General features: G+C 45.9%; 1 protein-coding gene across 1 annotated transcript; it reads left to right on the top strand.

Moving 5' to 3' along the window:
• The first annotated feature begins 19,890 nt into the window (after positions 1-19,890).
• Positions 19,891-22,010, top strand: Hilpda (hypoxia inducible lipid droplet associated). The gene is made up of 2 exons (XM_004856394.4): positions 19,891-20,072; positions 21,072-22,010. The coding sequence occupies exon 2, from the start codon at positions 21,140-21,142 to the stop codon at positions 21,332-21,334; it is 195 nt and encodes a 64-aa protein (XP_004856451.1). The 5' UTR covers positions 19,891-20,072; positions 21,072-21,139; the 3' UTR covers positions 21,335-22,010.
• Positions 22,011-22,877: the final 867 nt, after the last annotated feature.

Raw genomic sequence — 22,877 nt, 5'->3', positions numbered from 1 at the left:
CTAACCATCCACCTATGCTCGGTCCTCAACACAGTCTGTATCCTCACATGCTCACATGCATACACATAATAGAAGAATCTCAGCTGATTAACTCACAAAACAAACTGACAGAACAATAAAGCAAACACAGTAAGTTCTTGAACTTACTCTCCTTTCTCCACGGTAGCTCCTGCTACTGATAGATCCTCTGCCAGCAGAGTACACCTCAGGGACTTGGTGAGCCCGGAGCCTCCATTCAGCACATCTGCTGTCTTTGGCAGTTGCCCGTCACATCACCATACATTGTACAACTGGACCCAGGGGACATCGGGACCGAAAATGTCCCCCACGCATCTCAGCACACACCCCAGCCATTGGTCTGAACAGCATCAGCCCAGTGACAGCTCCACTCTCCAGGGCCATTTGCAGGAGTAAGTTCCCTACACCACTGAGGTGCTGAGCGTTTGACTTTAAACAGCATTTCCTGGGCTTAAAAGCTCTTATAACACAGATCTTTCTCTGCAAGAGATCAGTCTGACACCTCACCTGGCAGGTGGCTGAACCCCAGGTCAGCTACTGCAGAGGAGGAAGCAAGTGGGAGAAGCCGTGTCCCTAATACATTCACCCCATAAATATCTCCATGTGTGAGGTGAGGTGTGGACATGAACAGCACCAGGCCCCCACCTCGAGACACCCAGGCTACCAAGGAGCAGGCTAGGAAGGGGGCAGTTACCCAGCTGTGTGACACGTGGCACCACCGGCAGGAAGCCACAGGAAGGACACTGAACTCAGACTCGGAGTCTGAGCAAAGACTTCATGGAAGAAGTGACATCTAGACTGGAACGTGGAGGAGGAGCAGGAGTTAGGCCCATGAGAAGGGAAACATTCCCAGGAGAGAAAAGCAGACAGCCTAGGGAACACCCAAGGATGGAAACTTCTGGAGCCTGGGTCTCGGCTGCACCTCACGTCTGCAAAGGATTGGGCATGGTTAGAATTCCTCTTTTCAAGTCCACATTTAGATAAAAAGTTTTACTGTAATCAAGAACTATTTAAATTGAGTATGGTGGTGCACAGCTGTAATCCCAGCACTCGGGAGGCTGGAGCAGGAGGATCTCAGTGAATTTGAGACCAGCCTGGGCTACATAGTGAATTCAAGGCCAGCCTGAAGTACATGTGAGACCTTGTCTCAAAAAACAGAAAGAAAAAAAGAAAGAAAGAAGGGAAGGAAGGAAGGAAGGAAGAAAGAAAGCTATTTAACTCAGCTCCCCCCACATGTAAAGATCCCTTGCTGTTGTGTTATGTGTGTGTGTGTAAGGAATCTGCACACCAGGACAGTGTAATCTCTGCTCCATGCTAATACCTTATTTTGCCACATCTGCCCAACCTGTGTCCTATGGAGGAGGCAGCACTGATTTGACTTTTTGTTTTGTTTTGTTTTATTTTTCAGTACCAGGGATTGAACTCAGGACCTTGTGCTTGCAAGGCAGGTGTGGTACCATTGAGCTAAATCTCTGGCAAGCACTGATTTGAGATTGGTTGTCAAATGTCCTCACTAGCACTTGCTTTGGATTCCAACAGGCTGATGAGAAAGTCCTAGCCTAACGTGGGGCTTGCAGCAAGCCTTCAGCCACCAAGAGCAGTGGTTCAGAGATGAGGCCATGTAGTGAGGTGGTGCTCCACCCTAAGAGGCCTAGATGATATTTGCTTTTTGTTTCAGTTCTGGGGATTCAGTCTATGCACTGAGCTACATCCCTGGATCCCTGGCCCTTTTTTTTGAAACAGGTTCTTTCCAAGTCCAGTCTCTTAGCTACTTTACTCACTGCTGAGACAAAATACCCAAAACTCAAAGAAGAGATTTATTTGGCTCACAGTTTATAGAGGTTTCTGTACATAGTTGGCTGGCTCCAAGTCAGGGAGGCATGGCAGAGGGGCACTGCAGAGGAGAAACACTTCATGGCAGGGCAGCCAGAGGGCAACAAGATTTCCTCCTTCCTTCCCTTTTTATTCCATTCAGGCTATAAGCCTATTGGTTGGTGCCACTCACACCCAGGATAAGTCTTCTGTCTTCAGCAAATCCCTTCAATCACACCCCCCAGAGGTATGCTAATCCAATTAGCATTAGGGTGCTACCTATAATCCAGGTATCACACCTTTAATCCAATATCACATACCCATGATCCAGTCGCTCCCCAAAGCCACACCTATGAGCACTTGAGGCTTTGGGGGGACATCTAAATGCAAGCCATAACATGCACTAAATTGCCCAGGCTAGGCTTGAACTTTCAATCTTCCTGCCTCTACAGGTGTGTGCCACCATGCCTGGCTGATATTTGCTTTTTTAGCTAAAGGTTAAACAGCATTACCACACAGGGGAGGTGATTTGGTTTATTCTATTTAAACCTTTGGAGTGCCCAGATTATGTAAAACAAGAGGTTGTGGTGGGTGGTAATAGTAAGCCAGGCTCAACAGTGTTGATATCTAGCATCCATGCAGTGGCACAACACTGGGGCATGATGCCCCAGGCCAGTCCTGGCACCCACCCCCTTCGCTGTCCTCATCCTGAGTTTCCTAATATGAAACACGGATTCGCTGGGAATGAACATTTGCACTGAGCTACATCCCTAGCCATTTAAAAATTTTAAATTTTAAAACAGAGTCTCTGTAAGTCACTAAATTGCCCAGGCAGGGCTCAAATTTGCAATCCTCCTGCCTTAGTCTCCCAGAGTGCTGGAATTATGGATGTGCGCCACCACACCCATACTTCACCAGCTTTAAAAAACTTGTTTAAAGGTAAAATTAGTAGCTGGGCATAGTGGTGCACACCTGTGATCCCAGCACTTGGGAGGCTGAGGAAGGAGGAGCATCATGAGTTCAAGGCCAGCCTGGACTACATAACAAGACCCTGTCTCAAAAAAGGAAAATTAGTCAAGACAGAAATTGCCACCAGAGCCGAGGATTTAGCTCAGTGGTTCTGCCGCCTGCCCTGCAAGCACAAGGTCTCGAGTTTGATCTCTGGTACCAAAAAAAAAAAAAAGAAAGAAAAAGGGCCAGGGATTTAGCTCAGGGATTTAGCTCAGTGGTTTCGGCTCCTGCCTCACAAAGCGCAAGGTCCCGAATTCAATCTCCAGTACCAAAAAAAAAAAAGAAAAATTGCCACCAGAGACACTGCTGCAGAGATGCCTCTGAGCTGGCTGCTCAGTCCTTGACCTGCTGTGACAGGTACAAGACCTATGTCCCTCCCAGCTTGGGGAAAGACTCAGTCCCCGTGGCTCTCCCTGCTCTGGCCAGGATTGCTGACCTCATGGGTGTGGACAGAGGCTGAGCTGGAAAGGAAACTTTCAACTCCTTCCTGCCCACTCACCTCTGTGGCCTCCAAGGTCCGCACCTGGAGCAGGTAAGCACTGCATGGGGCAGGCAACACTGGTCACCCAGAGACTGACTCATTGCTAGCCCCAGGCATGGCACTGGCTCTACCACCCATGGGGTTTGCAGCTCTGGTTAGAAATGGGGCTCCCAGGAGCTACCAGCTGTGAATGCATGGAGCTGTCCTCAGCTGCCTCCTAGATTGGGGACCATCTCTTCCGTGCCCAGGGCAATAGTAACCAGGACCCCACAGATGCCCATCCGAGGAAGATCTGAGCAGAAGGTGCTTCCAGGGTAATGGGGCAGACATGGTACCCCAAGATCACCCACCCGACTCCACCCTGCCATCAGGATTCTGGTTCCTTTGTGACCCAGCCTCACCCGGCCTCCATGTCTCACTGGGAAGGTAGAGAAGATAACTGGCCAGCTATGGGCAACCCAGGGTGGTTTCCGGGACAGTTGGCCCTGGAGGCGGGGTGCTGGCCAGCTCAGGTCCTCCCAGATGCTTGGCAGCTGTGACTGGCTCTACACACTTGCACTGCTTTGGACCCCAGCAAGTCCTGACACCTTTTGGATTTCCCATGCTTCCTGGGACAAACAGCATCATGTACACATTTACATTAAGAGTGATACTTTCCCAGCTCAGGGTTTAGCTAGTAAGCAGTTACTGCTAAGAGGAAAGAATTCTCTCTGAGAAGAGCTCTTGCACTCTCAAGAAGCCAAGGGGTGCCAAGTGTAGTGGCACATGCCTGTAATCTCAGCACTTGGGAGGCTGAGGCAGGAAAATCTCAAGTTCCAAGTCAGCCTGGACTACAGAGTAATACCTTGTCTCAGAGAAGCTGAGGAAAAGAATATAATATACACAGGAAGCCTAATTACTAGAAGAGGGAGAAACTGTCATTAGCAGGACTTCTAGCATCCTGACATGCTTGAGTCTTGATTTTTCCCTTTTCTGACTTGTTATCTGAGGTAACTTCCTTTTCTGAAGCCAGCTCCCTCATTTATATAATGTATAATTAAAAAAAAAATTTTAGTACTGGGGATTGAACCCTGGCTTTTTACCCTGAGCTACATCCCCAGCCTTTCCTATTTATTTATGTATTTCTATTTTGAGTCAGGCTCTCACTAAGTCACTAGGTTCCCTAGGCTTGCAGTCCTCCTGTCTCAGCCTCCCAGAGTGCAGGGATTACAGGATGATTCTTACTGCCCCTGGGTTTTAGGGTTACTGTGAAGATTAGAGACAAAACAGAATGCCCTCCGGTGGTGCCTGGCACACAGTAGGAGCTCAGTGCCTGGTTTACAATGCGCCTTTCACAGAGCAACACTTAATTCCAAAGGCTGGAGACATCAAGAGAAGAGGGAGAGTTGTTTAGGCAGAAGTTTTCCACTACCACCCATGGCACACTCCAGAGAATGCAGTGCGCTTCTGGCTGCCATGGCAGCTCCCCCTCTGGATAAAACATTCCAAAGGGAAAAGAAAAAGAAAAACCTTAGCAGAAGCAGAAAAGATGAGTAAGAGTTCACCAGATAAAAGAAAGAAGAGTCATTTTAAGACTTGAGGGCAGCACAGGCAGGCCCAGCGCTCTCACGGGAGCAACATGCAGCTCTGTGCAGGGGAACAAGTAACTTAGCACAGTAACTTAGCACACGAACTCTATTCTTCTCTTTTCTTCTTTTGTAGTATGGGGAGGTGTTTTTTTTCTTTCTTTTTTTTTTTTTTTGGTACCAGGGATCAGAACTTCGGACCCTGTGCTTGTGAGGTAGGTGGCAGAACCACTGAGCTAAATCTCCAGCCCAAGTATTTTTTCTTAGAGAGGGTCTCGCTGTGTAGTCCAAGCTGGTCTTGAACTCACATGTAGTCTAGTCTGGTGGTCCTCCTGCCTCAACCGCCCAAGTGCTGGGATTACAGGCAGGCATGTGCCACCACACCTGGCTTGTAGTATGGGGTATTGAACCCAAGGCCTCATTCTCCCTAGGTAAGCACTCTATCACTGAGCTACATCCCAGCCCTTTATTTTATTTTATGTTTGAGGGCTGGGGATGTAGCTCAGTGGTTCCGGCGCCTGCTTTGCAAATGCAAGGACCCAAGTTCAATCCCTGGTACCAAAAAAAAAAAGAATATTTTATTTTATGTTTGAGACAAGTTCTCACTAAATTGCCCAAGCTATCCTTGAACTTGCAATCCTCCTGCCTCAGCCTCCCCAGTAGCTGAGATTACAGGTGTGCACCACTACAGCAAAACAAATTTATGAGCTATACTGCCTAACTTTGATTTCCAGCTCCATCACTTAATAGTAAGCTACTTAATTTCTCTGTGCCTCACTTTCTCATCTATAAAATAGTATCATAATAGTTCCCATTAGGGCTAATGGGATGGTTAAATTAATCAACATATTTTTTTAAATGAACAGAGCTGAGCATTGTTGGACACACCTATAATCCCAGCACTCTGGGAGGCTGAGGCAGGAGGATTGCAAGTTTGAGGTCAGCCTCAGCAATTTAGTGAGATCCTGCTTCAAAATTTAAAAATTTAAAAAGGAGGCATGGGGCTTGAAGCTGTACCTCAGTGAGAAGGCCCTAGGTTCAATTCCCAGTGTGGGGATGGGGGGAGGACGGACATATGGAGAGAATTTAGAACAGCACTGGTATGTAGTAAGGGCCATACAGGTAGGTGTTGGATGTGACTCTTCCAAGCCCACCCCTCCGTTCACCATTCCACCCGAGCCCACCCTATACCAGAAGTTTTCTTTGAGGAATCTGAAATGCCTCTCTGTTGCACATGGCCCCAATATACTCCCCTCCTCTCATTTCTCTGTATCCGTGTTTTTCATCACTTCTCCAACACTAGGCTGGAGATTGGTCACATAGACATAGAGGGAAGTTTACTACAGAATCAAGGGGTTGTCTTGTGATGCAGTGACTCATTATGCAGTGAACAGTAACTCAGTAGATGTTTATTGAGCACTTACTGTGTGCAGCTGTTGGGCCCCACAGGGCTTCCCCAAGCAGGGCAACTAGGTAGACAGTGATTGATTCAAGGTCTCTTCCTGACTACTTGCAAGATTTAGCATTGCCAGGTGTGCTGGTGCACGCTTGTAATCCCAGCACTCAGGAAGCTGAGGCAGGAGCATAGCCTCAAATTCAAGGCCAGCCTGAACTACACAGCGAGACCTTGCTTCAATAAATAAATAAATAAATAAATAAATAAAATTAAAAATTTAAAGAAAAAAATTGGAGAAAATACCCAAGGTCTAAAAAATTATACATAGTATAGCAGAAAATATGAAAGTATGAAGGAAAAAATTTAAAACATGAAGACCAGAAAGAGTAAAACTAAGATCCACTCAGCTAGAGTACTGTAAGAAGAAAATAGGATAGAGCAGTGGTGGAAAACTTATGGCACATGTGCCACAGCCAGCTGTTTTTGGTGGTTTTTTTGGTACCAGGGATTGAACTCAGGACCTTGCGCTTCCGAGGCAGGTGGCAGAACCACTAAGCTAAATCCCCGGCCCAAGGTAAACACTTTTAACAGCTCTAGTGCATCTACTCACATACTCAGAGAAACACATATATCTTTTTTTTCTTTTTTTTGTACTGGGGATTGAACTCAGGACTTTGAGCTTGCCAGGCAGGCGCAGTGCCACTGAGCTACATCCCCAGCCCTACACATTTATCTTTTTTGGTACAATTTAAAAGTCTAAAGCTGGGCATGGTCGTGCATGCATGTAATCCTAGCACTCTGGGAGGCTGAGGCAGGAGCATCCCAAATTTGAGACCTGCCTGGGAACCTTATCTCAAATAAATAAATAAATAATATTCTTGGCATCTCATACAAATGAGTAATTAGCACATGGTCTTCATTTTTTTATGTTCAAATAATATCCCATTGTATGAATATACCACATTTTGCTTATATCTTTTCATCAGTTGCTGGACATCCAGGGCTATCACAGAGAATGCTGATGTGAATTTTTGTACAAGTTTTTATGTAGACATGTTTTCAATTCTCTTAGGTATGTTAGTAGGAGAATTGTTTGATTATGTGGTAACTCTATGTTTAATAGTTTTGAGAAATTGCCAAATTGTTTCCCAAAATAATTTCACCATTTTATAATCCTGCCAGCAATGTGTAAGAGTTCCAATTTCTCCATATTCTGCCAACACTTACTATTGTCTGTCTTTCCTTTAACCGCCATAATGATTGTAAAGTGGTATCTTATTATGATTTTGATTTGTATTTCCTTATTGACTAATGATGCTAATTATCTGTGTGTGTGTGTGTGTGTGTGTGTGTGTGTGTGTGTGTATTTTGGCTAATTTTAAGTCTTCTTTGGAGAAATGTATATTCAAATCTTTTGCCTGTTTTAAGTTGGATTATTAGTATTTTATTGGGTTATGAATGCTTTACATATTCTGGACACAAGTCCCTTATCAGATACATGGTCTACAGATATTTTATCCCATTCTATGAGCATGCATGCTTTTAAACCCAAGTTTGGCTAAAACAGAATTCTACTTTTCTGGTTATTTACTCTCAGACATTTATAAATGTTACTTCTTTGTCATCTAGCTTGTAATAATAGAATGTAAAGATTGCATGTCATTTATTGGTCTAGACAATCCTCGCCATTACCTCTTAGAATACTGCCTTTTTCTATCCAGTGATGGTGAATCTTTTAGCGCTTCCAATAATAATAAACAGCTGGGGCCAGAGATTTAGCTCAGTGGTTCTGCCGCCTGCCTCACAAGCAAAAAAAAAAAAAAAAAGTGTTTGCCGTGGCCTGGGGATGCAGCTCAGGGAAAGAGTACTTGAGTTCAATGCCCAGGCTCTGCAAAAATAACCCCCCAAAAAGCCCAACAAAACCAAAAAAAATCAAAACAGTTGCCTTTGGAAGAGGGAAGTGCATGAAGAACACAGACTACCAAAATAGTCGGAGTCGTTATTACTGAGATACAGTTCACTGATGGTAAAATTCACCCTTTTATTAGGTACATAACTGTGCCAAGTGTGTTAGTACACACCATAAACCCAGCGCTCAAGAGGCTGAGGCAGGAGGATCTCTGCAAGTTCAAGGCCAGTGTGGGATACATAGTGAGTTCAAGGCCAGCCTGAACTACATAGTGAGACCCTGTCTCAAAAGACAAAAAGAAAAAGAAAAAGAAAATAACCAAACCTTGGGGTATGACTGGTGCTCTAGGTGAGAGCGCGTGTGTTGGATCTCCCTGGTTGACCTTTGCTCACCTTTACTCTACTCCCACTTCATTACAGGTTCCCAAATGTATGTGACACCTCATAAATACAGTGGTCAGAGTGAGTTCTGGGACAGGCGTGTGGGTTGAGAACCTCTAACATGGCTCTGCACCATGTCCATCGTGCGGGTCAATCACTCGGAGATTCAGTGGGAGGCACCTGCGCGGAGGTGCCTGGCCTTTAATTCTGAAAGCCTGATTTACTACCAACACCACCCCTTTTTTGTTGCTGTTGCCACTTTTGTGTGCTTTGACCTGTGTGCAGTGCTGTTCTGTCAACCCAGCACCTCTCCCTGTCTGTGCCCTGTCTTATGACTTAGACTTGCCTTGAGCACAACTTCCCATGATCTTCAGTAAACATAGCTGCTTACTACTTACTACTGGGTGTACACTTGGCAATTCTTTCCTCATTGTACACAAGAACCTGAACTATTTTTTTTTAACCTATTATTAGCCTGTCTTAGATACTTTTCTCATTGCTGAGACAAAATACCCAACACCCACAGTTAAAGGAGGAAAGATTTATTTTGGCTAACTGTTTGGAGAGGTTTCAGTCCATAGTCAGCTGCCTCCAAGGTAGGGTGGTGTGGCAGAGGCATCACAGAGGAGAAACAGTCCACGGCATGGCGGGGCAGGCAGAAAACAGCAAGCAACAGAAGCGGTAGCAGAAGCTGCCTTTATATTCTATGCAGGCTGTAAGCTTACTGATTAGTGCCACCCACACCCACAGTGGGGCACCCTAGTCCCAGCATCACACACCCTAGATCCAGCCACCTCTGAAAAGACCCACTTAAGACTGCATTGGGGAGACATCTAGACACAAGCCACAGCACGGCCTATTCTACTGTAACACAACCAGCAAATTTTCCCAAGGTAATTTATCATTTGCATTCCCATAAGTAATGTGTGAGAGTTCTGATTTCTCAATATCCTTGTTAATACTTGTTATCTTGTAAGACCACTGTCCTTACCAAAGGCTCTGAGGAGCTGACTATAGTGAAGCACACCCAGGGATCCCAGCGGTGCCTGCCTCCAGAATGTAAGACCAAGGGCCTTACCAAATGCTCCAAGGAGCTGGAGTGGAGCACACCTGGGGATCCCAGCAGTGCCTCCAGAATGTAAGACCAAGGGCCTTACCAAATGCTCCAAGGAGCTGACTGCAGCGAAGAACACTCCGGACAAGATGGAAAGTGAAACAGACCTTAGTCTGGCCAGACGGCACTACCAAAGCAAAGTAGCTTAGAGAGGCGTAGTCCAGAGTCCAGGCTCTTTTTATAGGGGCTTGCAGGGGAGTTAACAGGCGAAATTTACAGAAGAAGGAACAAAGGTTTAGTGGTCTTACATTTGTATGTTAATTAGCCTGACATGTACTGTTAGTCAGCAGATGCTTTGTAGATTGGTCTATAGTGGTGTCCGGAACAAAGGGTTGGATATAGTGTCCCGGAACTAAGAAGCATCTTTATCTATTTACTCACATTCAATCACAGGTGGGGCTAGGGGAGTTTTATGATTACAGAGTTATGCAGTCTTACATTCTGAGTTTTTCAAGTTGCCTCTGGGCCTGATGGTTTTTCAGAAATCCCATTAAATCTTGTTTTGGTTTTGCTTGCATCTATTGGATTTGTGATCTTTCTGTGAGGCTCACAGGGTTGGAAAATGAAAGACCCCACTCTCCATTCTCCCTTCAGAATCAGGAAATCAGCACCCAGCCGTGGTGGCACAGGCCTGTGATCCCAGCACTCTGAGAGGCTGAGGCAGGAGGATCACAAGTTCGAGCCCAGCCTGGGCAATTCAGCAATTTAGGGACACCCTGTCTCAAAATAAAAAAGGACTGAGATGTAGCTCAATGGTAGGGTGCCCATCGGTTTGATTCCAATACCACCGTAAATAAATAAGTAAACCAACCAACCAACAAACAAACCCCTTCCTCCTGTGTGGGAGTGTGGAGGTCCTGCTGCCTTGCTGCCAGCTGAGACACATCTTATGTCTTTAAGACCCCAACAAATCACACACTTTGTGCAATCCTGGATCTGTTTCTCCTTTTTCAGATGAGTGGTAAGTCAGCTGTTACTGTTTAGGCCTAGATGTCCCCCAAGAGACTCATGCACTCAAAGGTGGCACTTTTGGAAGGCTATGGGATCCTGGGGGTTTATAGCTGACTTCCTATTAGGAGGAGGGTTAGGGGGGTCCCTGTGGGCATGGCCTGGAAGGGTTTCTCTCCCTCCCAGCACCTCTCTTCCCTCTCTGCTTCTTGTCTACCAAGAGGTGAACAACTTTCCTCTGCCATGCCCCTGTGCCATGCTGCCCTGGTTTGGAGCCAGCCAGCTATGGACTGGAAAATGAGCCAAAATAAGCCTCTCCTTTTAGTCACTGGTGTCAGATATTTTGTCCCAGGGCCTGGCATGATGATCAGATGATCCAAAATAGGGAAAGTAGGAAGAAAAATCAGGACGTACGTAAGGTGTGCTCCCTGCTTTGGAAACAGGAAGGTAGCTTTACTGGAAAGGGGTTGGAGGGTGATCCCACCCTTTGGGGGAGGAAATTCAATTCTGCAAGGTGGAGAGCATACCCGGGGACACAGCTGGAGGAAGAGGGCAATGTCTTCCCTAGAGCAGGGCCAGTTCTTGGGGACAGAAGGAAGAGGTCAAGGTGGCCCAGCCTGAGAGGGTAAGTGGAAACCTGGGCTTTGATGACAGCCACAGCTTCTCAGTCCTGTTGATATAGACAGCTAAGTTAGGTAGAAACATAGTAGGCAGTCAGACGGGGCTGGGCCCTCGAAGTCAAAGCAGAGGATGAGAACACCTTGAAGCCGTGGCTGGAGGTGCATCTGAAGATTAAAGTCACAATGGCCAGATGGTCATGCTTCCCTGAGGGGTGAACAGAAGCTTGAGATTACTGGGACCACACTTTGGGGCTTTCCCAGGATACTGGACCATTACCTCATTGCGGGGTGGGCCGTCCTCTCCTGCCCACTAAGGCCAATACCACTAAGACCAAGAAGATTTAAAACTAAAACTACAGATTATCCACCAAGGTTAATGATGTCAGCCATACACCCTGTTACTACTGGGTCAATATTACCTAAGTGACCATACTTGCAATCTTATTGGTTGATGATAGTTTTTACCCATGTGGTACCCACCCCTCGTGACTTTGCTCTCTAAAATTTCCTTTGAGAAGTGGGCTCTTTGGCAACCCATTTGGGACTCCTCCTGTCTCTCAGGAGCTATTCTTATTTTACATTCCTATTCTCCAATAAATTTTCCTACTCTTTAACTCCCTTGTTCCTTAGAATTCATTCTTGGACTTTAGGAAACATGAGCTTGGTGTATCTGGTATCTAGCATGATGGGAGTTACCACTATTCCCCTATATCACTGTCTGGTACATAACAATGTCTTTTCTGGCTGGGTGTGGTAATCCCAACATTCTGGGAGGCAGGAAGTTTGAAAATTCAAATATACCCTGGGCAATTTAGCAATTTATTAATACCCTGTCCTCTTAAATAAATAAATAAATAAATAAATAATAGGCTCATGATGTGGCTTGGTGCCAAGGCCCTAGGTTCAATCCCCAGTGCAAAAAACAAAAAAAAATTTTGTTTAAGTCTTTTTTTTTTGGTATCAGGGATCGAATTCAGATCCTTGCGTTTGCAAGGCAGGCGGCAGAGCTAAGCTAAATCCCCGGCCCTTAAAAGTCTTTTTCTTGGTCTGTTGGGTGAGGTGAGCCCATAGTCTAACCACTACAGGATTGGCTATTGCATTTGGTTACTGGCCCTTGACTTGTCTTCCAAGGTGAATGACCTTGATCTTTGCCTTCCCTCTAGGAACCTCATCCTCAGGAGACAAGGGTGCCTTTTCACAGCACACACCCTTTGTAGGAAGGTATGGCCTGTGGGAGCAAGGAGGGTGAGAATGTACCTCCTTTTCTGGTTTTAAAAAAAGTAGGGGTGCTCAGGCATGAGCTGTTCATTATTTCCTGGGTGATTCACTAATTCAACCAAAGAACCTGAACTTCCTGCAGTGATGAGGCCTCACCCAATCTCAGGTACACAAAACCACCAACAATCACATGCTGCTTGACTCAGAGACTTTAACCAGGAGGCTGTGAAAGCCACTCACCCCGGCCCAAGCACTCTGGTGTACTAGTAATTTAGGGGAATAGAGGTAACTCCCATCATGCTAGATACCAGATACACCAAGCTCATGTTTCCCGAAGTCCAAGAATGAATTCTAAGGAACAAGGGAGTTAAAGAGTAGGAAAATTTATTGGAGAATAGGAATGTAAAATAAGAATAGCTCCTGGGAGACAGGAGGAGTCCCAAATGGGTTGCCAAAGAGCCCACTTCTCAAAGGAAATTTTAGAGAGCAAAGTCACGAGGGGTGGGTACCACATGGGTAAAAACTATCATCAACCAATAAGATTGCAAGTATGGTCACTTAGGTAATATTGACCCAGTAGTAACAGGGTGTATGGCTGACATCATTAACCTTGGTGGATAATCTGTAGTCTTAGTCTTCTTAGTCTTAGTGGTCTTGGTTTTAGTGGGCAGCCTTGAACTTGCTATGTAGTCCAGGGTGGCCTCCAACTCACAGTGACCCTCCCCCCTCAGCCTCCCGAGTGCTGGGATTACAGGTGTACACCATTATGCTCAGCCTCTTGTAACAATTTTTAAGAGCATGCTTATCTGGTAAGCTGATAGTGACCCAGGTGAGGAAATAGGGTTGTTCCTCATGTGGGGGTCTCTGGGCTGAAAGCATGGGAACAGCCTAGATGTACATGGAGGACCGTGCTATGGGGTCTTCTGGCCTTGGATTGTGACAAAATCTTGACTGTTTTTTTCCACAGTTAAGCACACTGGAAATGCCACTTTTGAGGAGATTGTCAACATTGCCTGACAGGTGTGGTACAGTTCTTTAGCCAGAGGTCTTCCTGGAACCATCAAAGAGATCCTAGGGACTTGCCCAGTCTGTGGGCTTCAATGTCGATGGCTGGCACCCTCAGGCATCATAGAGAAGAACAGCAACAATGGTGTGGTGGAGCGCCCAGCTAGCTAAGAAGCCTAAGAAAGTACCTCAGTAATGCTGGGTGCAGTGACACATGCCTATAATCCCAGCATTTGGGAGGCTGAAGCAGGAGGTTCACGGAGAGTTCTAGGCCAGTGTGGGCTACATAGTGAGTTCAAGGTCAGCCTGAACTTCGTAGCGGGAACCTGTTTCCAAAAAACAAAAAAACTCAAAAAAAAGATGATTGGACAAAAAAAAGAGTATGCTTATCTATTGAGAGGCACCAACATTGAATCACATCAGCAACTGATATACCAACAGGGAAAAGAACCAGGGATGGGAGAATTTCCAGGGCTGAATGGGAGATCTGGGAGCCAGGACACTAAGCCGTTTCACCAGCCTTTTAGGACCTGGCAGGCAGAGGGGTGCTGGGAGCAGGGTTTAGGAGGGGTCGGTCATCTAGGCCATCTTCCTTGAGACTGCCAGTAAAAGTGGACCAACTTTCTCTCCAGTCCTAGCTACAGCAAGAGGGGCAGTCAGGAAAAGGATAAAGAGCATGGGGTGTCCTCTTCTCCTGTTTGGCCCTTTCCCAGCAGCAGCTTCTGTCCTTCTTGGCTGGGACAAGAGGCAAGGACAGTCTCCTACTCTCCACTAGCCAACCTAGAGCAGGGGCTCGGAGTCAGCCAGCTGGCAGCAGAAATGTCTGGGGGAGAGGTGCAGCCAGCCAGGAGGAGGGAGAACATACCCGCATGGGCATGCATGTGTGAACATGGGGCACGTGGGGGGTGGCATTGTGATTGTGAATGAAACCAGGCCAAAAAGCAGGAGACACATCACCTCCCAAAGCTGAGACCCCACTTCCACCTCCCTGCCAGGACAGCAGGATCTCCACCACCTCCAAGCACTCCACAGACATTTGCCAAGTGGCATGAAGCTCAATCCAGCCCTGGCCCATGTGCAGCTGCCCAGGGCTCCCCACACTCAGAGCCAACTGTGACAGCTGAGAAAGATGACAGAAGGGGGATGGCTCCCTCTAGATGTTAACATTCAGTATTTGGAAGGTTTCACACAAGGAGGAGAGAATTCAGTGGTCAACACACAGACTGATCCTAAATGGCTGCATGGACATTACTTGGAGGACAACACAAAGAGGAAATGCTCTTTTCTTTTGGCAATGGGGATTGAATCCAGGGCCTTCACAGTGAGCTACATCCCAGCCCTTTTTATTTTTAATTCTCAGACAGGGTCTCACTAAATTGCTAAATTGCCCAGGCTAGGCTCAAACTTGTGATCCTCTTGCCTCAGCCTCCCAGAAAGCTGATAGTAGACATGTGCGCCACCATTCCCAACTAGAACTCTCTTAAATCCATATCTGCAACGTTCTATTTTGATCCTTATTACCCATATAGAGGTCTCTCCACAGGCCTTCACTGAGAAGAGGAAATTGGAAATTCACCTCAAATCTTCCCTAAGCTTCCTCATGAACATGCTTTCCCAAAACAGTCATTGTATTTTATTCCTTTTATAATACCATTGGTCTTCCAGATCCTTGGGTTCCACATTTATAGATTCAATGAACTGCAGATTTAAAATATCTGGAAAAATTATGTCTATACATTTATGGGCTTTTTTCATTATTCTCTAAAAAAATATAGCATAACAACTATTTACATAACATTTATATTGTATTTATAAGGTACTCAAGTAATCTATGGTAAGGGGTTAGGGATGTAGCTCAGTGGTAGGACACTTACCTAGCATGTGCCAGGCCATAGGTTCAATCCCCAGTTACAAATAAATGAATGAATGAATGAAATCTATGATAAGATCTAGAGGTAAAATATCATAAATAGATAAGATGACACAATATTCAGGAGAATGCTCAAAAATCGCATGCAAATACATGACACTTTTTATAAGGTACCTGAACATGGACAGATTTTGTTATTCTTGGGGGTAGGGGAATCCAGGAACCAATTCCCCATGGCTATCAAGGGACAGCTATATATGTTCATAATAGAACATCTGAAACTTGGCAAACTATAAAACTTCCATAATCTGCATATCCTCACTTAAAAACTTTCACAGGCCTTAGACATGTCTATAATAGGACATCTCCATCATGCTAAGATGTACCCACAAGCCAGGTGAGGCAGCAAATGCCTGAGGTACCAGCTCTCCAAGAGACAAGCAGGAAGATTGCCACGAGTTCAAGGCCAGCCTGAATTATAGAGTGAGATCTTGTTTTAAAGAAATAAAATAATAAAGTTTTTTGAACTCAGTATACTTTGTTTTCTAAATCTCAAATATTTCTGAGAATATTTGAAAGTCTATAGGCTCTAGGCACTGTGCCTATTGTGACTAATAAAGAGAAGGATCCTGGCCTGTGAAAAATAATGTCAATATTTAAAAATGTAAATCCACACTCAGTCCAATCTCTCTCCCTACCTCATTTATATTTATATTTAAATCGTTCTTATAGTTTTTTGTCTTGTTTTGTTTTGTTTTGTTTTGTTTTGTTTACAGTGCTGGGATGGAACCCAGGGCTTCACATAGTTCATGCTAGGCAATTCTCTATCAGGAGGCTATGCTGCCAGGGCCCATACAGGTGGAGTTTTTTGTTGTTTTGTTTTGAGACAGGGTCTCACTATGTAGTTCAGGCTGGCCTGGAATTTAGTGATCCTCCTGCCTCAACCTCCTGAGTGTTGGGATTACAGGTGTGCACCATCACATTCACCTTATTTGTTTTTGTTTTGCTTTGCTTTGCAGTACTGGGGATTGAACCCAGGGCTTTGAACATGCTAGGTAAGCACTCTGCCACTGAGCTACACCCCCAGCCTTGCCCCAAGCTCTTGACCCAATTTCCCCATCCCAATTCATGTATTTGTTTTGCCTTGGTTACATACATGTTGTCACAATGTTGCTCAAGCAGTAAATTTACGAAATGTTAAAAATGTTAGTAAATTTTTTTCTGCAATTGTAAAAATAACAGATACCCATGGGAGAAAAGAGTTCACTATCGGCCAGGGATTTAGCTCAGTGGTTTCAAAGCCTGCTACGCAAGCGCAAGGACCAGAGTTCGATCCCGGTACCAAAAAAAAAAAAGTTCACTATCCAAAGATGACCATTGTTAAAGTGCTGTTGCATAACAAATACTGATAACTAGAATTAGTCACTGAACAGCTGTTCTGTTTTTCCCCAAAAAAACTTGGGAAACAGATACAGAAAAATGATTCATTCAGTCAGTCATTATTTGTTGAGTACCTACTATATGCTGGGCACTATTCTAGATTTGGTGCATAGTAATTCCCAACACAGCCAAGTCCTTCTCAAGTAGCTACATTCTAGTGGGGAAGACAGAGAAATCAACAAATAAATACAATGTGATTGGTGGTGATCAGTAGTAGGAAGAAAAAATGAAGCAGATTAAGGGAGATGGAGAGCGTGCCAGGCATTGCTTTCTACAGGGCAATTACCCAGGCCTCCCTGAGAAATGACATGTGATCAGGGTCCAGGAAAAAGTGAGACTGAGCCATTCAGCCATCCAGTCATTCACGAGATTTACTGAACAGGCTCTAGACACTGAGGATCTACTGTGAATATTCCCCTGGGTCATGGGTTCTCTTCACTGCAGAAACCTTGGTCTGTTCCACCCAGTGGAGCAGACTGAATTGTTCAGGAAGGGAAGGAAAGGAAGAGCTACCCTTAACATTTTAATATGAGTACTTAAAATTCTCAAATTATCAGCCTACTTTCCTTCCCAAGAAAAGGACTGTTTCTGTTTTATTTCTGCTCCCTGATCTCATCTTATTTACTGATTTTCAAGCTCATCTTTTTATTTTAACTTTCCTGAACTAATCATTATTTTAAAGATAGTTTTGAGTAGTTAATTTTGTTTAGGCTCATACTGGTTTTTGTCTTTTTGAGACGAGGTCTCATTATGTAGTTCAGGCTGGCCTTGAACTCTCCTCAATTTTCCTGCCTCAGCCTCCCAGGTGCTGGGATTACAGGTGTGCACCACCATGCCTGGCTAGTTCTTCTTCTTCTTCCTCTTCTTCTCCCCTTCTTCTCCTCCTCCTCCCTCCCCTCCCCCCCTTCCTCTTCCTCTGAATGATACTCCAATCTACCACATTTCAATTTTGCTTTCACAAGTTGATAGACATTTTGAGTGATTTCCACTTTTTTTGGCTATTATAAATAATGCTGCTATAAACATCTGTAAATTTTTCAGCCTATAAAACTAAATATTTAATATCATCAAATATGTATGTCATTGTTCAAATTTTCTGTGTGCACATTTTTTGTGTGAACTAATGTCTTCAATTTTCTTGGATATACTTAGGAGTGGAATTTCTGGATTCTGTGGTAACTTTGTTTTTTTGAGGGACAAACTGTTTTCTAAAGCTGCTATTTCATTTTACAATCCCAGCACCAACAGGGGAAGCTTCCATTTTCTCCACATCCTCACCAACACTTGTTCCTTTCTGGTTTTGTTTTTATGTTAGCCATCCTAGTGGGTGTGAAGAGGTATTTCATATACACTCTATTTTGTGTTTGTTTAATACAAACTACAGCACAATATACATACTTTACACACTTATGCTCTTAGCTTTTAACAATATGGCGATCCTGTCAGTATGCATAGAGTTGCTTTTTATTCTTTATCTTTTGCTAGTTCACTCTACAAATGCACCTTTACAAGGTCCTTTAGACAGGCTTTCCCAGTCTTACTATTCAGAACAATGCTGCAATTATCATCTCTACATATTAGTTCTCCACTTGTCAGAGTTTCTGTAAGGATAATTCTTAGTAGTGGAATTCTGGGTTAAAGGGCACAGATACCTCTGGAATGATAAAGGACCAAAAACTACTGGGGGCTGAGCAGGAAAGCTGGTTTCCAAATGTTTGCCTGATGGCACGTCTGAATTCCTTAACTTTCTTCTTTTACAGCCTCCCCAAGTCCTCTTTCCCCACAGATGACGGCCAGCCCGGAAAGTAGGGGAAAGGTCAAGACGAAGGTGTGGCTCCTCTCCCCCTCTTTTCCGAAGAACAGAGGAGGCACAGCAGTGGGAGCCCCGGGTTCTTTCCTACCCAGCCTGGGCACTTGGCCTGAGGACAGGGAACCGTCTTGGAGCTCAGTGGCCCCCTGCGTGCCCGCCCCAGTCATCCCTTCCAGCGAGCTGTGACTTGCCCCCCAGGAGGAGGGCCCTGAAGAGACCCACAGCCTTCCCTCCCAGGCGTGGACGCTCACTCCAGTGGACCTCCCCATTCCGAGTATCCCCGGGACGCTATTTCCCGCGATCCCTCACTGCGTGCTCGCGCAGTGTTATTTTTGTCTTGGTGTGGTGGGATGGTGCCTAGTAAGGCAGACCAGCCTTCAAATTTGGGCGTGAGGCTGTGACTTCCTAGCTCTTTAGTTCAAACTAAAAGCCTCCTTTAAAACCATCTAGGGGCCAATGCTCTCTTTTTAGATGAGGAGATTGAGGCCACAGAAGGCGAAGTGACAAGCCCATAAACCAAAAAGAGCACACCCCAGGACCGGATGTATTCCACATTCTTTTTTTTTTTTTTTCCACATTCTTTTAAACCAACAGGACAAGCAGGGCGTGGCAAGGCACCTCTGTAATCCCATCTGTCTGGGAGGCTGAGGCAGGAAGACGACAGCCCGGGCAATTTATAGACTTTGTGAGACTTTGTCTTTTAATAAAGACAAAAAAAGGCCTGGGGATGTAGCTCGGTGCAAAGGTCCTAGGTTTAATACTCAATGTGGGGGCGGGGGCGGAGGGCAAACTCATAGAAAACAGAGTTTAAAGTGATGAAAAACAACGTCACCATTCCAGGGAGCTCGGTGGGAAATTAAACCTTAGAATCTGGAAGTGGGGGAGGTGGCGCCTCTAAGAGATAAATAAAATCCACTCTTCAGGTCCTGAAATGGAGAGAATGAGGGGTGGGGATGGCGGTCTGAGCCCTCTGATAATTTTGCCCTCCTCCGAGGCCAGCAGCACTCCACCCGAGAGAGCCCACGGAGCGGGGTCACTCCAGGTGTTTCCCGCAGACGAGATAGGGGGTATATCTGCTTCCTGACTGCTTCGAAGTTTCCTGCAGCCCCAGAAAGCAGAAGGAATTAACACATAAGGTGAATTCCACTCCCGACCGCAACGATTCAACCCTAAACTCAGCGCCGTAGAGTCACTTCCAGCTGTCACTTTGTGTAGCCCCCAGCCCGACCCCTTTCGCGCGAGGGCGGGGCCGCGGACGTGCGTGCTGCCTTGTGCGTACGACTCCAGTGCGCATGCGATTGCGCCCTGTGGGCGGTGCCGCCGTTTTAAGGGGCGGGGCCGGAGCCGGCGTGGCGTGGCGTGGCGTGGCGTGCCCGTGTTCTTATCGGCTGCTGCCGTTTGGCCGAGAGTTTTGCCTGTTCCTGCACGATCCTCTGCGATAGCAAGCGCGCCACCCCAGGATCTTCTTCTTCGAGGTAAGTGGCGCTGGGCTTCTTCGGCCCGAGATCCGGTTTCCCGGCTCCCTTCCCCCCTCTCCCTGACCGCGTGCCGGGGGCCTTCTCGGGATCGCGCTGAGACTGGCGCCGGCTGCCTTCCCCCAGCCAGCCGCACCAGCCCTGTTTTCTTAGTGTCCTTAGTACAAAATCCCGGTAGCCCACGCGACGCCCGCTGGTGCTGTCAGGCGGTGTCCCAGCCATGTCCTTCCAGAGCACCCTGAGCATCTCCTTCCTATCACGGCGCTTGGCGGGTTGTGGCGCTAACAGCCCCGTGAGGGCAGGGTTCCTGTCCTCCGGGTTACTGTGTTCCCAACCACTTTTCAGGATGCCTAACACTATAAATGTTCAGGGTATATTTGTTGAATAAATGAACTTGATAGATGTAACTCTCAAAATTACTTTGACTTCCAGAAAGTTTATGGTTAACCTGAATCTGACTATATGGGAGAGAATTTTAGGCAGGTTGCTTTCTCTAGAGCATTTAGGGGGGAGGGCGCTATTTTGAGACAAGATCTCGCTGTGTAGTCAAGGCTGGCCTTGAACTCACTATGTAGTGCAGGATGGGCTTGAACTCGAGGTGATCTTCCTGGCTCTTCCTGGCTCAGCCACCAGCAACACATTCCGCTCTAGGGAATGTTCTTATGGTTCCGCCTTCCTGCACGAGCCGACTGGGCCTCCTCTTAAGGTAGCTGCACAGTAGTAGCACAGAGTTGGTGCACTGCACCTGCCCAAAACAGTCTTTAAGAGAAGAAGAAGTTTAAAACAGTGCCCTTGAATTAGTCTGAGAACCAAGTGTGGCTCAGTGGCTGTGGAGTTTGTGGTAAATATACTTGGAGATTTTCTGATGGGAGACTGTACTGGTCCCTGTCTCCCTAGCTGGCTGAGCCTCTCGGTTGGCTCCTGGGAAGACCAGAGGGTTGAGGCTGAATGCACAAATATCCCCAAAGGCTGTAGGTTAACCACTTCCTCTTTTCTCAGGATCTGGAGGCTCACCAGAAGCAGAAGGCAGCTCTGCTACTCTACAAAGGCACAGCAACCTTTCAACTATGAAGTATATTTTGAGTCTGTACCTGCTGGGTGTAGTGCTCACCCTGCTCTCTGTCTTCGTTAGGCTGATGGAGTCACTGGAGGGATTACTGGAGAGCCCATTGCCTGTGAGCCCCTGGGCCATCAGAGGTCATTTAGCCAACACCGAGCTCCCCAAAGGTCTTCCTGACCACCCGTCCAGAGGAGTGCAATAAGACCTCCCTCTGCACCAGCCACCTTGAAACACTGACCTCAGTGTGACTTACCAGGTGTCCCAGCAGGCAAGCTCACAGCACCAGTGTTTCCAGAAAACTGTTTAATAAGGCCGGGGCAGGCTGTGTGGATGTTTGTTCTTTGCCCTGGAAAAAGAGCCTGTTGAATATAGAGGTGTGAGTGGGTTGCCTTTGTCTGGGGGGGGGGGTATCCTCTCCCTTTTCCCCCATGACTCTTGGCTTTGATGTCCTTGGCACTGTGCCTCTGACACCTCTCAATGTGGACTCATGTTGCAACTTCAGCAGTTGGGAGATAGCGGTGGCGGCTTCAACCTTGACATCCTGAATATCTGCCAAGAGTTCCTTTGGACCTGGGTGCCTTATGGCTACTTTGGTTGGCATGTGTTCAGTCTCCCATGAGAATTCCTTCAGGTCGGGATAACAGTTGATGTGTTTCAGTTGGCTGTAAGGAGGGGGAAGATGGGATATCCAATTGTTTCACATTTTAAAATTCTTCATCCAAAAAAAATTCTTCATCCAGCATAATGTGTATGTGTTTGTATATATTGGTCTGAAGGGGACAGTGGGATGACATAGCCTGCCTGGGACATTGGTATTATGGTCACCATGTGGCTTAAATTAATTTTTTTTATGCAATAAAGTTGAATATATATTTCTACTATGTGTCTTGTTGACTTCTGCTCTTAAAATTAGTGGTAGAGAAGGGTCTCAGTTCCTAGATCTGAGGTTTAACATCTTAAAACTTTGGAGCAGGAAAAGCTTATAAAGCTCTTTAAACATAAACCCCTGTGGGCCAGGGATTTAGCTCAATGGCAGTCCAGTGCCTGCTTCAAAAGCTCAAGGACCCAAGTTTGATCCCTGGTACCAAAAAAACCCATAAACCTCTGAATTTGGGTGTCGGGGCAGTTAAGTTTACAGTCTATTAGCCAGTTGACTGAGCCTAGGCCAAGGTGATTATAGTCAGCCCTCCATATCCAGAGTCTGCATTTGTGGATTCAGCTCACCACAGATTGACGTTTTGCTTTTCTTTGTTAGCTGTGCTGAGGATTAAGCCCATGGCCTTGCGTGTGCTGCTTAAGTGCTCTATGACTGAGCTATATCCCCCAACCCTGAAAGTATTTTTCTAATTGTTCCTGTACTGATCATGTACAAACTTGTTCTTTCTCATTACTTCCTAAAGTATATAGTATAGCAACTATTGACGTAGCATTTACATTGTATTAAGCATTACAAGTAATATAGAGATGATTTAAAGTATATGGGAGCTTGTGTGGAAATAGTACACCATTTTATATAAGGGACTTGAGCATCCAAAGAGGGTCCTGGAACCGGTCCTCCAAACATTCTGAGGGATGACTGTTGTCCTCTTGTGACTCTGTCGGATAGTCTAAATAAAAATGATCCATTCTTCCAGCCTCTAACCTTGAGTCTAGGAGAAAAAGAACAACTAGTCCAGGAGGCCTGGCCTTTCTGTCTTCTGAATTCTTCCGTGTCTTTTATATAGCACAATGACTGCTCAATTCTG

This window comes from Heterocephalus glaber, unplaced genomic scaffold, assembly GCF_053883595.1.
Source record: "Heterocephalus glaber isolate CG9 unplaced genomic scaffold, H.glaber_assembly_v1.0 deba00000546, whole genome shotgun sequence".
In the NCBI taxonomy this organism is placed as follows: Eukaryota; Metazoa; Chordata; class Mammalia; order Rodentia; family Bathyergidae; genus Heterocephalus; species Heterocephalus glaber.
The sequence above is the reverse complement of the archived record's forward strand: the minus strand, read 5'-3'. Positions and strand labels throughout refer to the sequence as shown.